Below are 17541 nucleotides of genomic sequence, written 5' to 3'. Positions count from 1 at the left end.
CCCTTACACAAAGAGACGTATCTTCGATATTATCGCACTGATGATAACACCCCGTTCAATGGTTGAAACAAATGACAGAGGCTTTCATGGCTAAAACTAGAAAGTTCAGTTTACATATTTTTTCTTTCATAACTTGTACTAACTTGTTCGCAGGCTATATAATTCATATTTTAATATATTATATTTTAGGAAGGGAGCTAATTTGGCCTGAACGGTATAATGAAGATAAAACACGGTCTGTGCATTACGTCACAGACAGTTCGTTTCCATGGTAACGGAAATTCGGGCCCATTAGAATGGTACTTATCCACAAATTGGTCCTGTATCGTCAGGACTAAACCGGCGTCCGAGATTCCTCTGAAATAATGGAATTCTTGTAACTACTTGGAATTTAAATTTATTTTATGTATGTTCCTTCAGTTAACGTCATATTGAATGAACAGGTAATTAAACACATGCGTGATATTCTTCAATCCGTCAACAGACGAATCTTTAAACAAATTGTACCAAAATTGACTGCAACCTCTAAAATGTGTAGGTATTAAAATGTTATGTGAACTGAATAGGAAAGATAAAATTTTTTGGTTTTTGAGTGTTGAATTCAACAACGGTCAAGATCCAAAGAATCGCTGTCAGACATACTGAACTTCGGACAAAGTTTTCTACGTTACAGTTTCTGGAAAGTGGAGTACTATTTCTAGGAATGCTTTAAATCTGAAAGAATAATGACAAAGCTCCGAGGAAATTGAAGGACTATAACACGAATTCGTGTTGGTCCTTTGACACAGAGCTAAAGAGTCTGAGAGGCTGGGATGGACTGCCTACCTGCGGGTCCGACCGCCAGTCCAATGGGGTTGAAAGCAGTAGACGTTAGGACAGACGAAGTCAGCGACGAGAGAGCGGAAGTCATAAGCGGCGAGGACCCCGTGGTAATGGAGCCAGGGGGAAGAAGGCCAAAGCCGGAGAAGACGCCGGGACCGAGGCCTGGTGCCGGTCCGGTTGCTCGAGGTGTCAGGTCGAGAGCTCCCAGCGAGTTGGACTCGGACGCTGCAGGACTCTCGGGCTGCTGCGACGAAGGCGGCCTCGGGATATGAAGTGGGGTCTGTGGCCGCGGAGGAGACGGCGAGGCGCGGACCTCGGATTCTGTGGGACTCCCACCAGGTACTGGAGACTTCTCCCCGTTCATCGGCGTGGGAGTGCAGGTCTTGTTCATCGCGATGGCAGAGTTGTTGTTACAGAGTTCTTCAGCAGATCGACTGAGTCCCGAGGCCGACAGCTGAGACGCCATGGTAGTGATCGTTCGAACCTGGTTCTCGAGAGCGGCAAGGGATGTCGAGAAGGAGGGAAGATGTTGAGGCCCACTGCTGTTCGTGTTGTCGTCTTCCAAGAAGTCCGCCTTGTTGACAAAGTCTTCCTTCATTTCCCGTTCGCGATCCCTGTCCTTTTCTCGATCTCTGTCTCGCTTTTCCTCGAAGTCCGGCTTCAGACCGAGGTGAAGACCCGGAGGAGGGAGTGGGGACACGCCAGGTAGCGGAAATCCTTGCGCTAGGAACGGGCTCATGGAGTTCGACAACGGGAATGCAGCCGGGGGAGGGTACTCCTTGATCTCGGCCGCCTGGATCTGCTCTGGAGTCAGATCTGTCGGCTCGCCCGTATGCAGGCGGATATGTTGCTGGAGAACCAGGGCATTCGTGAACTTCTTGTGGCACACGGGGCATTGGTGCAAAACGCGCATCGGTGGTTTCGCACGGTGCACTCCCATGTGTGTCTTGAGGTTGCCCTTCGTAGTGAACGCCCGCCCACAGATCTTACACTTAAACGGCCTCTCGCCTGTGTGCGTACGGTAATGCATCTGCAGAGCGCTCTTACAAGACAAAACCCGGTGACAGATCACGCACTGATTTGGGTCTGTCAGTTTGTGTTCAATGTTGTCCACCAGCTGCTGCAACTTGGATGTCTCCGACGTCTTCGTCACCTCGATCAAGCTCTCCCACGAGTTGTCGTTGCTGCCAGGTCGAGGCAGGAGGTTCGTGTAGATGGCCGGATCTTTCGCGGGGTCCACGTCGTTGGGGAGAGGAATGGGTCCGAGTGGCATGTGCAGGGTGTTTATGCTGCCTGACGAAGTGCTGCTTGGTGGTGACACCGTGTGTGGGAAGGGGATGGATGGGGGAAGACGCTGTCCGACCGACATATTCAGCTGTCCGCTACCGGATGCACTTTTACTCGACAGGTTCTCTGGCTGTTCCTGAAGACTGTCTTCATTCTTGTCCATGAGCGGGCTGTCGGGCTCACCCATCAGCATGTCCTCATTGCTGTATTTACTGTCGAGGCTGCAGTCGTCGTACGGAGGAGGTGAAGAGTAATGCTCCATCTCCATGTCGGCGTCGGGTTCCTGCTCATGGTCCGTCATCGGCTCTAGCTTCGGGCTTAGCCGATCAGCGCCTCCATCCACCGAGCTGCGCCCTCCCCGCTCGGAGAGTTCCTGCGTTTCTTCGTCCAAGGTCTCTTTCTTGTAGTGCTCGGGAGGTGGAGAGGAATGTGACGAGGGTTGGCTGAGAGGCTTGCTGAGGTTTTCTGGTAGGTCCTGCTCTATACGCTGCCCAAATAACGCGGTCTGTGGCAGGAGAGGTTTTGACTGAGGTTGAGGCGGTGGAGGTGGCTCGTGTGGCTGTCGATGAGGGGGTGGGGGGTTGAGGGGGTGCGTCAAGAGATCATGTGGTGGCGGGGGGCGGTATAAAGGAAGGGATGTCGGCGGAAAACTCGTGCCGGTATGAAAGGGGTGATGCGGAGGGGGGTGGTGAGGGTGTGGCGGCATTCCCGGAGACATGTTCTGGTGCGACCCCATCTGGGCTAGGAGAGGTGGGTGATATTTGTCCAGATGTTCTGGTACGGGATTGGGGTTCATTTTTATGTGAGGAAACTTGGCAGTGTGCCTCTGGAAGTGAACTTTGAGGTTGCCTTTGGTGGTGAACCGACTCCCACATACATTGCATTTAAAGGGCCGCTCACCTGTATGGGACCTGATATGTATCTGCAGAGCCGAGTCGCTACCGAACACCTTCCCACAGTAGCGGCACCGATGCTTAAAGAATGGCTCGTTTCGGCCCCCGGACTTGGAGTCATACGGCGACAGCGAGTTGGACTTTCCTCCGCTCTTCCTAAACGCCAGTTCGTCGGCGAGATTGTTGGCCAGCAAACCCTGACTCGCGTTGTCCAACACCTCCTGAGCCCGCCTCTGGAGCATCTCCAGGGTGTTGGGTTCGTTGAGGGGAGGAGGATCGGGATTCGTTATGATGGAAGCCGCGAGCGACGAGGAGATGGAACACAGCGGCAGAGACGATGCGTGCGCCGGTGGAGACGTGGTGGACGGCTTCGGTGCGTTCAGAGGTTTCGGAGTCGTGCAGGATAGGTGAGGTGGCTGTTGTTGTTGTTGTTGTTGTTGAGGTTGAGGTTGAGGTTGGTGCTGCTGATGTTGGGGAGTCGGGAGCGACGCGGGTATGGACTGAGTCGTCGGCGGTGGCGGTGGTGGTGGATCGTGTTTGACAGGGGTCGAAGGCCTGGATGGTTTAAGCGGTTGATGTTGAGCGGGGAGAGGCAACACCTGTGGTGGGGGCGAAACCGGACTGCCCTCTTTCGAGCGCGTGATCTGCAGTTGGTGTTGCAGTTGTTGTATGAGCGACATCTGCATGACCTGCTGGTGCTGCAGTGTGAACAACGTGCTCTGCAGGACGGCCAACTCCTGCAAAGCCGCGGCGTTGTCCGCGTTGTTGGCCATGGTCGTGGCTGCAAACTGAGCCACCGCCACCTTCGTGTTCTGGAGGGCCTCTAATGTCACGTGGCTGGCAGCGGCTGGGACTGGTGGCAGAGGAAAGGGGAACCCCAGAGGCATGTCGTTTTCCTGCATGTCGCCTTCGCCCTCGGTCTCACCATCGCCACTGTTATTGTTCTCCGCGTCCTGCCTCTGTCTCCTTTCTTCCTCCAGACGTTTACCGCCCTCTCTGCTTACGCCGTCGTCCTCATCTTCGTCTCCGGTAGCCATCATGTCTTCGAGGTCCGATGAAGGAGGTTCTTCGGCCAGCCCCAGCACAAGAACCTTGCGATCACAATCCTTCTTGTGTTCTATGAACTCCGATATGTCTAAAAACTCGGCCTGACAGTGGCCACACACGTGTTCGTCCCTGGACTCTCTTCTCGCCGACTCGCTGTCTCCGCCGCCACTGCCCCCACCCTCGTCTTCCGATCCGGAACCGGAGCTTTCTCCTGAAACGAGACAGAAACATGTGAGTCTTCAGGTTCTCACGGCGGAGAGTATGATGGACGTTCCGCCGTGTTACTCCTGTAGGCAGTGCCGGTGTTTGCTGCCTCCACATCGCCATGACCTTGGACAGTAAACACCAGAAAACACAACAGCTTGAACTAGTTGGTTAAGCAGATTCGCGACCCGTAACACAATCACGGGATCGAACCAGCATTTAAACAAACTAAACTGAAATTGTTTGTAGTATTTCCTAACGCAGTGGTATTCAACTTGGGGGTACGCGTGCCCCCCGTGGGTACGCGAAGACATCTTAGGGGGTACGTGAAATTTAAAAAAAAATTATTTTATGATAAACACTGAATAATCAGTAATGTAATTTATTTAATTTATTTTAGATGTAGATTATATTCTATGTATAACTTGGATTATACAACAACAAATTTGGGGGGTACAAATTTGAAGAGAAATTATATCTGGGGGTACGCGAACAAAAAATATTGAATACCACTGCTATAAACGAATGGTACTGAAACTAGCACATCGTCGATTATGATAACTGGACACAACGTTCAAGGGAGAAAGGCTTCACTTCGCCCCATACTTCAAATCTCCCATTAAGTTATTTACTACAAAATGTATTACTTACCAATGCCAAACATAAATAAAATCATTCTAGACCAAAACCAAACTCAGGCATACATTTTGTGTTTCCGCTCCTGACTGGATTGCTACAGCTCGTCATTTGCCGACTCTTTGTTACCCTGACTGTGCGACGTGTGTATGCAGACAGGCAGATTCCAACGGTGGCCAGAAATAGCTTTGGCTTCTTCGCCCCCCCCCCCCCCCAACTCACAAAACTTCCCGCCTCAACAGATCGTGAAAATAACGGAGCTTTCTGTCAAAATTCTGCATCCACTCTTCAAACAAAACTTTACGCTCGACGTCTAGTGGATAATGTGGGGGGGGGGGGGGGAGGGGGGGGGGAAACAGACGGCGGGCGGGTGCTGCCAATTTTGTAGTTATTCTTAGACAATAATGGATGCCACTCATTTTGAGGATTGTCAAAGTGAACGACTAAGCCCCAATCCTCAAGAGCATTTCTACGTATTTATGAAAAGTTCGTGAGATACGTTCAGTCGTCCTATTATTTGTCTAAGAGTTTCTTCAAAGCACAGCCGACCCCCACTTTCCCACTGCTGTTAATTTATTTTGACCGGATAACGCCAAACAAACACGCGCAGGAAACTCAAGGGGAAAGAAACTTTTTTGTTTTAAACTCAAGAGTCGTGAAATATTTCCAGAAAACGTAAATATCATTTAGCTGAAATACAAGGAAATGCGGAATATTTTCCATGTTATCGTCAAAGACGCAGAGAATATTGTCTTTAGGTAGAAAGAATATTACGTCATTGAAGTTTAAGCAACCCCCGTCATTATTTTGATTAATCTAATGTATGAATTTATAACAGTGATAATTAGCCATTACAGCGAATGACTACTGATTTGTTGGACGGGTCCAGCTGACGTATTCACGGCGTGAGTTTGATAGGAGGCTGCGAGCTCCATTGTAGGTCCAGAAACGAAGAAAAACCCGTGCCCTGAATCGAAACCCGGTCATCCAGCCCGTACGCAAGCCCTCGCTTACACGGAAGGGGGAGATCGCGCCTCCTTTCCGGAGCCTCGTACGCGTGCGTGGGTCTCGGATGATGAAGTGTAGTTCGGCGGTCCAGTGGCTGGGGGCTTGGGCTGGTTATGACAGGAAGGCGGTACCTACACTCATAAATAACACACTTGTTGCGTGCTCCATATTCCCCGCCCACTCGCTTGTTCACGAGAGTTCGCGAGTCGGACCCAGTCACCGGACAAGCGCCACACGCATATCTTCAGCACAAATGGACCGAGAGCGCAGGCTGGTGGAAACTTATATCGGAAGTTATCCGAATGGCTGCAGTTATAGTCACCTCGTTTTGAATAATTCTTTATTATTATCCGAAATCATTCAACGCCACGTTGCCTCCTCAGTTTATAGGCCTATAGTGTCGTTACACAACATAATAATCGACGATGTACTACGAGAATTCAAGTTTTCACGGCGGTAAGAATGTCTTCAAGATTATGCCATAAAAATAAAGGCAGTACACTTCTCAAAAAAGTTCGTAACAAAATTACACCGTGTAAAAGTCTATAAGACGACAATCGAAACACGAAATCTAATATCCTTCTTTCTTTAATTGATTTCAAGTACGTAAATCACACCACTGCATTGCATTTACCTGCTGATTGAGGTACTAGACAGCACTCAAAATTTACTCTTCATATTGAGATGTTTCTTGTTCGACAGATTTTTAAAATATTCTGGGTTTGGTTCACTCGATATTGAAATGTACTCGTCTCTGTTACTGCAAATTTATCTGCTCAAAATAAACGCAGAACAAAATTACATAAACATTTGCGGTATTGATAAATTTCACGTAAGGAGAAAATATTGACCTGCGTCGTGCGGCAACTTCTCTTGCACAAACGTACGGCGTGCAGTCTAATCACTAGGCCTGTAAACCCTGCGGTGACGCGGCGACAAATCGTTTGCTGATAAAAGCTGTGAATACGCGAGTGTACAGGAATATGTACTATTCTTTCTATATTCCTCTATTTATTATTTCTCTATATCTATCTATCTCTATCCTGAAACCATAGAACACCGAGGCACAGAACATGTAGCATTGAAAACTGATTCATAATCTAATCGTTACGAGGAGACTGTACATTCAGTGAATTGAGAGTTCTCCAGCAACGTTAATTTTTAAATTTTGATCGTCTTTCAGAATTAGTATCAGTTATTTTCGTCAAAGTTTAATCCTCTAATATTCTTATGCCTACTGCCAATACAAGAGCTTTTTTTTTCCAATAATTTTCTTATCCTCTGAGGTATGAAGTCTACATTGAGGCATCCCTGCATGTAAGAAACATTAATTACATCTCATTCTACCGGCAAGACAACCTAATTACAAGCTTCCCTGCCTCTTTGCGCTGCTGATTCGGTACATCACCAGAATTTTATGTGACAGTCTATATTTTACAGACACAGAGTTAAATAACGCATGCCTAATGCAAGTGTAGTTGCTACGAATTTCAGCTTTTACGTGTAACAGACTCAAACATGTCGCCACGTAAACACAACGGTGTTTTATCGAAGGTAAATGTTGCATCGGGATAATTTTTTGAGGAGAAGTTCGTTTTCCCCTGTGTAGTAGCTGCCCTGGCTACTAGATAGCAACAACGCTATTGTTATATTTTAAGACATCAGATTTTTCCAGAAATATCAAAAACATTCCTGGGGTAGAAACTTTTAATTTCGTACTCGAAATGCACCGCAGACAGCTGCAGACAACCACTGAAATAATCGCTCCAGAAACACTTTTACCAGATTAAACGATACACGTAGGCCTAAATTCTGTCCAAATCGGGCGGGGGACACAATATCAGAAGGAATTTCAAGATAAAGAATTACAAACACTCGTAAACATTAAAATACAAGTCAGGTTACCTGGTTCATTTCTCGGCCGGGTTAATGGTCTTTCTGACAAAGAATTTCGAGGTTTTCTTTAGTCTGTTTATGAATATGCAGGAATAGTAGGCACTACATTGAAACAAACCATGCACTCGATAAACTCGTCGTTCATAATAATCTTCCTATTTCATTCGAGAACTTCGCTTAAGCAGCTCCGTTAAATAACTTAACAGTAAATCACAAAACACTGCTTAAATAGAATGTCGCAAGGTCTTATGGGGGGGGGGGGGGGGGTTACTTCGACATTAAAGGTGAGTGGTCGGAGGTGGGCTTCGGGCACTTAACACCCACAGAAGGGGCCCGGATGTGTGTCGGATAGGTGAGCTGGCCGCAGAGACTCTTTGGGCGTAGTGAGAACACAAATTCGGGACCTTCTCCAGAATCGAATCGCGGACGTCCAACCAACAGCTAGTCACTTAATTTATCGAGTTCTTGTGGCCCATCACCCAGCCCTGCTCAGTTACGAAACTCGTCAGACGTACTTGTAGGCCCCCCTCCTTTATTAAACCCAACAAGTGCGTAATACCAACTGGAAAATGCTGACGAAACTTAATATTCGTGGGACTGTTCTTTATTCCTGTCACTACAAGGAAATTATGGATGTCTTTACGTAATGGAATATTCAAAACACTTCAAATAAGAATGAGTAGCCAGCTTGTTTCAGAAGCCATGTAAAACGTATATATTTCCGATGATTTCCGTCAGCCTGACACATGAAACCTAACAGGCCACGTAGAACCACGCTACGCACTTCCGCAGAAGAGCGACTCTGATGACATGCACTCGTATGACTTCCCCAGTGCAGAATGCAAAGACAAGACTCTCCAATAGAAATCCGAGATGAGAATTGTGAAACCTGGCAAAACAATATCTCACTTCGAACTGCTCTGTTTCCAGTTGTTGCCACAATGAGATTTAACGGACTTCCAGCTTAACGTGATATTAAATAGTTCTCAAACAGGCAAAGAGTAATTTGAGATTCTGTCCTTTTAGCGACCGTTGTGGTTTAGTAGGGCCGGGTTTCCTCAGTCAGTCCATAAATTTTTCACTAGTAACTCGTCTGCAATGCGAGACAAAATCTTCTCAACCAAATTCTCTCTCTGTCTTTTTCATAACTTTACTTAAGATGGTAAAGTTGCGTCATATTGTGATATAATAAGTATATATTAAATTTTGTCCGTCTAATCACAATAAATTCTTATTAAATATTAAAATATTACAATAGTTAATATTTAAAGAACATCATTTAATATTTTAAATATTTTAAATGTTAACTATTGTAATATTTTAATATTTAATAAGAATTTATTGTGATTAGACGGACAAGATTTAATATATGACTTTACTTGTTCAAACTTGAAAATCCTCTTTCTAGCTTCTCGGCTCAAAATGTCAGTATAGTGACCTGAACACGGAAGCACAGTTACGAACTCCCGAAACGTCATATTCTTTAAACATACTTCAGATAAAGAACAATGTCCAATATACATAAGAATCAACCAAAGTAGATTATTCCCGTCATAGCCGAAGACTTTCTCTTCACAGCAGCATCCATACTGGCTCTGGGGCCAAATCAGCGTCCTATCCATCGAGGGCTCTTTCCCGGAAGCTTACCCACCCACCTCTGTCTGGTGTCGATATTAAGACCGCCTGAGGCTATGCCTAGATTCTCCCACACGTCTTCATGCCGCGGTGGTTAATTAAGAAGATGGACATTTCCTTCAACACTCTAGACGTCTTCAATAATTATTATCGACCTTCCAACACTCACGTAGGCATATTTCAGTTCGTTTCATCTAAACCTTCTATGTCTTGAAAATGGTCAGGTTTCTTCAACGATGGCACGGACCTAATCCGGGCGGGCTCAGAGATGGTAGGTTTGCCATCAAAGAAGCCACTGACACCAGGAGAATCGATTCAGCTTGTACCTCTTCAACTACCGTTATCGTTATAGCAACCCGATCGGGACAACCATTCGCCATATCACATTTCAGAAGCTTCAGTAACATCGTAAGGGAATATCGTTGAAAACACTTGCGTCTCGATGTCTGGCATCTGCCAATAGATTATTTAATCTCTGAGACGTAAAAGTACATCTGCTCTCGTGGAATTAGTTCTGTTGCTACGAAAATTTATATTTTGAATTAGGGTAACAGGATAGGATGTGTTTATATAAAAAGGGCATGGTAGCAGGATGTGAAAAAGAGTCTCTCCATCCGACTTTTACACACACGTGACAACTTTCAGACGTTTCTCTACGGGGGTGAACGCGTGCCTGGCTAGTATTTCCTACTTTCTGGAAATGGGGTGCGTGGAATCGGTTGTCATGCCATTCATAAAGCCATGTGTGTATATATGGAAAAGGGGTGCAGAGGGGGAGGGGCAGGGGGTTGCCATGTCTATAACCAGATCGTCTGGATTGTTTGAAAGAAGACGGAAGTTCCATCGTCACGTAATTTTTACTCTGCTAACTCTCATGAAAATCCCCTTAGGGAAAAAGAATCCTCCCCTGTTTTTGGCACGAGCAAGCTATTATTCCGACTTTTAGAGTAAGAACATGGGTTCTTGTGAAACATAAACGAGTCGCCATGATTTAAGAGTCGGAGCATTCTCAGGCAAGGAGCACGTTTGCTGTGTCGCATTTATCTGTCTGTCTGTCGATTTTATTTTACTGTGGAATTTTCCGCTCATCTCATGCAATTATTGTGTGATATTTTTGTTTTTTTTGTTAAGTCTGGAAAACTGCTCAATTTTTTTCACTAATTATAAGCCTATATTTCCAGTTATCAATTGAACAAGATATGTATACGACACAAAAGTTCAATAATTACTTACATTATCCGGCGACATTAATTTGTTAATTTTTATATCGCTGATAAACAACTGTAATGATCATATACTCGTGTACGCATATAGGCCTGTATTGTTGTTTCATATTCACAATAATTTTCGATTTTAACTTTGCATATGCTTCGCATGTCCTCTTATAGTCTACTCTAACCTAACCTGCGGCTAACCGGGGCGTATTAAATCGTACTGTTACAAATTGGGGCCAAATTATGGGCAGTAGTCTCGTATTGCTGTACAATACCGCCATTATTTTGGAGATATTAATTCAAATTGTAGCAAAAGTGAGCGGGTTATAATTTAGTTACATTAAATTCTAACTGGAATTTGAATATTAATAAATCAATTAAGGTAGAATAAAACGAGGTAACAGTTTTGTGAGGCTATCCAAATGATGTGCATTCTTGGATATTTTTCTCTGAATATTAGTTTTAAAATATGTTAAATTACATATCACAATCTGCTGGGTCGCTCGACAAAGCTCATTTCGGTCTTTGAAATGTATCAAAATTTTGTGTTATTACCTTATGACGAAGGCAGGGCACGCAACGAAACGTGGTCCTCGGTAATAACGTCCCCCGAAGAGACAGTCTATTTAGCCACGTGCCCAATTCCTTTATCCGTAAAGCCAGACACTTGGAGAATGTTAGGAAGGAATTTGAAAAAAAAAAGGGAAACAGGATGAATATTCTGAACAGGGGGAGAGAAGGAAAACCTCGGGAGACGCCACAAATGCGGAAATATTTCCCCTCAAACACCTTGTCTGTCAGCTGAGCACAGAAGAGGGAAGCCATGACGTCACGATTTTCAAAGCTCGTCTCTCGGAATTCAATATACACAAGTCGATGAGACATGTCCTGCCGTCTGCTGGAAACTTGTTATGGAAAATTCATATCGCCTTTTTTACTACATGATAATTCCTTAAATTCGTTCTAAGAAGAGTTTTCTGTGGCTCCTGTCTGAAAGTGTGACAGTCCCCGACTTCAAAAAAGCGATACTTTTTTTTCATTCAGTCACCATTAATTTTGGTCTTCTACTTTTCTGCGAAACACTGGTAAACCACTACACGGCTTCAAAAATACCCAATCGATATTTACATCGCTGTGTAAACCACAGATCTCACAAAATGACCAATATTATACGCACGCTCACAAATAACAGTTTCCAAATTGAAACTGAAAATGGTAAAAATTATAACAATTATTTATTTTAATCCGTCTGATCACAATATTTAAAATTTCTTATAATTAAGATAATAAAATATCATATCTTATGGTAAAAATTATGCAGTCTGGTAGAAGTTTCCTAAGTTTCAGAGGTCCTTACTGCCTCCATAACCAGGTCAATCGCCCTGATGATGGAGGCAGTAAGTACCTCTGAATCGTTCTACCAGACTACACGGTTCAACAACCCGGAAGACATCAATTTTCCCACTTCCGAATCCTTACCAACTCGTAAATTATGACATGGACACCTTCCCACGTTTTTACGGGTAGAATGACCGTCAGGACAGACTACACCTTTCGGAATTCGAACCGGAAACCTCCCGAAGGCTAGCAAAAGGCCTCATCGCTGTGCGACCTGGACATCTTGCGTCAATGCATGAAAAGAAGAATGACAAATAGTGATGGGAGGCACACACGGTCACTCCTGATATAAAACTCCGAGGCACGGAGTCTGCTCTGTTTCAATAACGTTATATTGCAGTCCGCGTAGAACAAACAGATCCCACGTGAAGAGGACAGTGAGCTTATGAGGAGATAGATGGCCCTGGCCAAGGCTCCGTGATATTAAAACTGCCAGCCTTCTCAATATATAGAACCACAGAAGATAATACGGTGAAGCTGATATTGGTTGTTGCAACACAAACACCCCCCCCCCAACCCCCCTTCGACCTGTGGGGCGAAGCCGCTTAGACAATAACGTTGCTGGTGAATGTGTGAACACGACCGAAGGGTGAGACATCTCGGTGAGTCTGAACAAACGGAATTAGTGGATGAACGTGGCGTACGTATATTTTGAGAACGATCACAACATTTTCAAGTCCCAGTCAATAGGTTTCAAGAACATGGAACGTGAAATAGGCTGGCTACTCGGCCCGTACGTAGCTTCTGGTCTATGCTATCAAATCTAATGGGACATAACATAAATACCATGAAAAAACACAGAGGCTCTAATTGGCGCTAGTGAGGAGGTTGGTCCAGAATCAAACACTGAGAAAACTGTCTCGTCATCAGAATGCAGGGCGAAATCATAAAATAAAGATAGTTAATGGATCATTTGAAAATATGGCAAAGTTAAAATATTTCGGAGCGAATTTAACAAATCAAGATTTGATTCATGACGAAATTAAGAGCAGATTAAATTCGGGTTATGCTTACTGTTCAGTTCAGAACCTTATGACTTTTCTTCAGGTGTATAAAAACGTAAAGATTAAAATATACGAAAGTATAATATTGACTGTAGTTTTGTGTGGGTGTGAAACTTGGTCTGTTGATGAAAGGATGGGGAGGTAAGGATTGGATTCATCTGGCTCCGGATAAGGGCTCTTGTGAACACGGTAATGAACCTTTGGGTTCCATAAGATGTTGGGAATTTCTTGAATGGCTCAGGAAGGTCTTGGATCCATGGGGTAAGTGACGCTGTGGAACACAGACCTTCTTGAAAAGCTAATCACAAAAACCTTGTCTTCTATGGAACTCTTTTATAGTAGAATTTGAGGTTTACACGGCGGTGAGTATGAAGGTGGTTATCTTCTGCGCTGTAGAGCCGCGTATTTATTTATAGTTTATTCAACGACGCATTTTCGATAGGTCCGACCAAAAAAAGCGTTGAATGAGAGGATTACAGTTAATAATAAACTGGAATGGACGGAAGGAAGCGGTCGTGGCCTAATTTAAGAATATATCCCAGCATTTGTGTAAAGTAGACCAACTAATGAAAGAATGAACTTTCTGGACCATCTTGTATTAATTTAAATTCTGAACAGCCGCGGTTATAACTCGTTGAAATAGAAAACATAAATTTCAGTTAATTAAATGACACAGATTTGTATGATGTACTGCATTAAAATGATTCTACGGAGTACCTGCATTTGACATAACATCATTTTAATACTGTCGATGTCCGTATTAATATGCATAGCCTATGTTTAGATCATGGAACGAAAATAAACTGGTTCATGGAAGTGTTTATCCATTCCAGAACAATAGTAACTGAACGAAAGCGTGGTAACACTGCGATGAGTAGGGGTAATTGAAAAGTTATGTCAGATGCGGTTTGCAGATCATAATATAGGACTTAAGTTATTGACAACACAACTTATTAATCGTATATTCTGTTAGTTCAGTAGCCTATATGTTCAGCGTATGGAATAAACAGATTTATGTAAAAAGGACATTAGGACTTTGCTGAGAAACTTTTATAAAACATTGCCCAAGGGACTCTGCACTGAACTTGGGAAAATTTAGCATTAATTACTAAGCACACGCCTGTTAGTCCATAAAATGCCAAATTCACACCCACAAAAAATAATGTATATTTAGTTTTTTTGTGGTTTTTAGAAGCTGGCGTGATTATAAGAATCATATCCATAAATTGACTGAGATTTTAGAAGATTTCCTAAGGCACCAAAACACCACATAATTGGCAAAGTCACCTTCTTAATTCAGAATTTGACAAGCAACGACGATAAACAGAAACATTTCCAATTATACGTAGTTCTGTAACATCCTGAAATTTTAATGGATTTATATAAAACTCGTCGAAGTAATAAATATTAATTTCTTCCACACAGGCATTTGCAGTTCTGATGAGGATGTCTGATGGAATTACATAAATTAATTAAGAAACATTAGTATATCTTAAAACTCTGGTTGTACTGCATATCAAAACAAAATTTCTCCTTTGATAGCATTTTATTATTCCAAAACGGACTGGTTTGAGAGTTGATTAAAATTGAATACATTTATTCTCATTCTTTAAATTGGACAATTTTTAAAATCTAACTGTGATCTATCAAATCTAAAACTTCTTGACGATTGTGAAGAGTCAATTGAATAAAAATTTACTTGGATATTATCCATCGTCTAGTAATAAAACGTAAAAAACGTAAAACGACGTTTCGGAGATGAGGCTCTATCTCCGTCTTCAGGTTCCTACTCAGTTGGGCCCACTAGATAGAGCTAATCCCTATCTCCGGACAAATTAAAAAATGAAAGTCCCAGAATAAAAAGGCATAACCACACCACCCATCTGTGGGACGTAAAAGAATAGTATGTAAAATCAAAATTCATAAACACGATAAAGCCAAAAAAAATAAAAACTCACAAAAAGTGGGAATAAATACATATGAACATTAACTTGAAACTCGATGCCCCCTTGGATTTCTTGAGAGATGACAGGTATCCAAATGTGTCTCTGAAAAATTTAGAAGAATTGGGAACCGATACAACATCAGGACAATATTTAAAACCGGACACACTCTCCGTGGTTTATTGAGTTCCATGAGACCAAAAACAGCCGAGAGACAGACTAGGCAGTGTGTGTATGGAATACCATGTGATTGCGGTAGATGGTATATCGGCGAAATCAACAGACCTCTGGAGGTACGATTGAAAGAACACAAATATAATTTCAGACAGGGCCTGCTGGAGAAATCCAGATTTGCCCAACATGCGTACGAAGAAGATCATCATGTCTGTTGGGATGGGGCCAGAGTATTATTAACTGAACCCAATACCATCTACAGAAAATACAAGGAGGCGGCACACATGGCACTACTCGCCAATCCTATCAGCCAGCCTAATTTGGATTTATCTCCTATTTGGATACCTGTCATCTCTCAAGAAATCCAAGTTGGGCATCGAGTTTCGAGCTGATATTCATGTGTATTTATTCCCACCTTTTTTGTGAGTTTTTATTTTTTTTGGCTTTATCGTGTTTATGAATTTTGATTTCTACATACTATTCTTTTACGTCCCACGGATGGATGGTGTGGTAATGCCTTTTTACTCTGGGACTTTCACTTTTTTACTTTGTCCGGAGATAGGGATTAGCTCTATCTAGTGGGCCCAACTGTGTAGGAACCTGAAGACGGAGATAGAGTCCCATCTCCGAAACGTCGTTTTACGTTTTATATTTACTAGACGATGGATAATATCCGAGAAAATTTTTATTCAACTAACTGTGATCTATTCCCTTCAATACTGCCTTGTCTTTATCGAGGAGTGATCAAAGTACCTGACGGTAGTATAATATTAAAGTAGTTTTTAAAGTAACAAGATATGTTGGTGTGGACTTAAATCATATGGTTCATGGTACGAAACCAGTGGCACGGTAATGAACTATCAACTTCTATGAAAGGTCACGAAAGACGTTTCTTCATTAGCTTAGCGACCATCAGATTCTCGTGCAGGACTCCTTCTTTCACAGTGTTGCTTAGTTAAGTTACATTACACATATTCTAAATAACCATGAAACAGTAAAGAAATACGTGATGATAATAATAAGCAACTTAATCTGCCTTAAGTACAAAGGACTTTCCTTCTCATATGATTTACTTTTGAATGTGTTATGCGGCCTTCGAAATGTTTTCTTCTGTTTATCCGGAGATTTATTATGTCGTCTTTAACCCGATATGCAAAGAAATACCTCCCACATGTAAGTATGTAAGCTGCTCCGTGTAAGTCATTACATTAAACTAGTCCCTGTGTTTGTATTACGTGCTCTGGGGTCTGCGTAACTACCAATGTGTTGCCGATATGTCTGTGCGTAATCACGCACACGATACGTCTAGAACAGTAATTATAGCGTTACCATCGCATTAGTATGAGCGCATGAAAGCAGATCTATTATACCAGTTCATTTAACTATTGTGAAGAGTTAGTACCTGCTGTAGATTGTTATAATATATACATAATCGACATAAAAGTACGGGTTTCGTCCTTTTATAGGCCTATTTGAATTACATCGTCTCCAAAGAATTACCGTATCATGTTCTAACATCGATCTAAATTAACGTCATCTTAGCAATGTGGTTCGGCGGACCTTTATTCTCTACGAGAAAATATTTTAAGATTACTTATAAAGATAATGAATTTGCGTATTAAATTAACATTCTAAAGTGATAGAATCTTCAGAATTCCACATTTCGGAACCGACTTAGGAGTTTCCGTTGCCGGGAGTCGAATCAGGAATCCACACGTTTGGTAATAGGCCTAATTGTGGATCGTTCCAAATTTTGGATGTTATCTTTAGTACGCATGATAAGATGATATGTGTACATAAAGTCGGTCGCAGAATACGAAGGAGAGGGACCACGTGGGAGATCTAGGGGTAGATGGGAGGATAATATTAAAGTAGATGGTGTAGCCAACGGAAAACAAACCTTCGAGTTTCATCAAACACAATACGATTTGCCAAGAATATATCACTCCGTAGAAAAAAGTTATTATGAAGTTAAAATTTTTAAATCCTGTCTGATTCTTAACTTGTCGAAACTGATGTCCACATCTCCAGTCTGTAGGTCATTTCGCTGTATTACACAGACAAGAATTCTTTTATAGAGCCAACTTTCAGTAATTTTTCTTATATAGAAATACCAACATGTCGACAACGAAAAGTATTGTAGAGTGTGATGATGACTTGGAAATCACCGTGAGTGGCATCGATATCACCAGCATCCTAACCCTGTATCACTGAATAATTTCTTCATATTTGGGAGTTTCACTTCCGTTTGTCAGACCGGAAGTCATTTCGCCTCTTTGCTTGAGCAGAAACTTAAAAATACTTCGTGATCACACGATAAATGCGTGTACCCAGCTCTTGATTTACAATTCTGATATTTTGTAAATTAAATAAACCTATT

General features: G+C 42.9%; 1 protein-coding gene across 7 annotated transcripts in view; it reads right to left on the bottom strand.

Annotated features, from left to right (window-relative positions):
* The window catches only part of LOC110841552 (sal-like protein 1), a 223696-nt gene that overhangs the window by 31993 nt on the left and 174162 nt on the right, over nt 1-17541 (bottom strand). For all 7 annotated transcript variants that reach the window (XM_087353458.1, XM_087353453.1, XM_087353455.1 and 4 more), the window contains exon 2: nt 826-4260. In XM_087353458.1, the coding sequence (XP_087209584.1) occupies nt 826-4260 (3435 nt within the window). The remainder of the gene's footprint in view (nt 1-825; nt 4261-17541) is intronic.

This window comes from Zootermopsis nevadensis, unplaced genomic scaffold (assembly GCF_977971745.1).
Source record: "Zootermopsis nevadensis isolate Lab colony 2312 unplaced genomic scaffold, Znev_1.0 Znev_ptg000022l, whole genome shotgun sequence".
NCBI lineage: Eukaryota > Metazoa > Arthropoda > Insecta > Blattodea > Termopsidae > Zootermopsis > Zootermopsis nevadensis.
The sequence above is the reverse complement of the archived record's forward strand: the minus strand, read 5'-3'. Positions and strand labels throughout refer to the sequence as shown.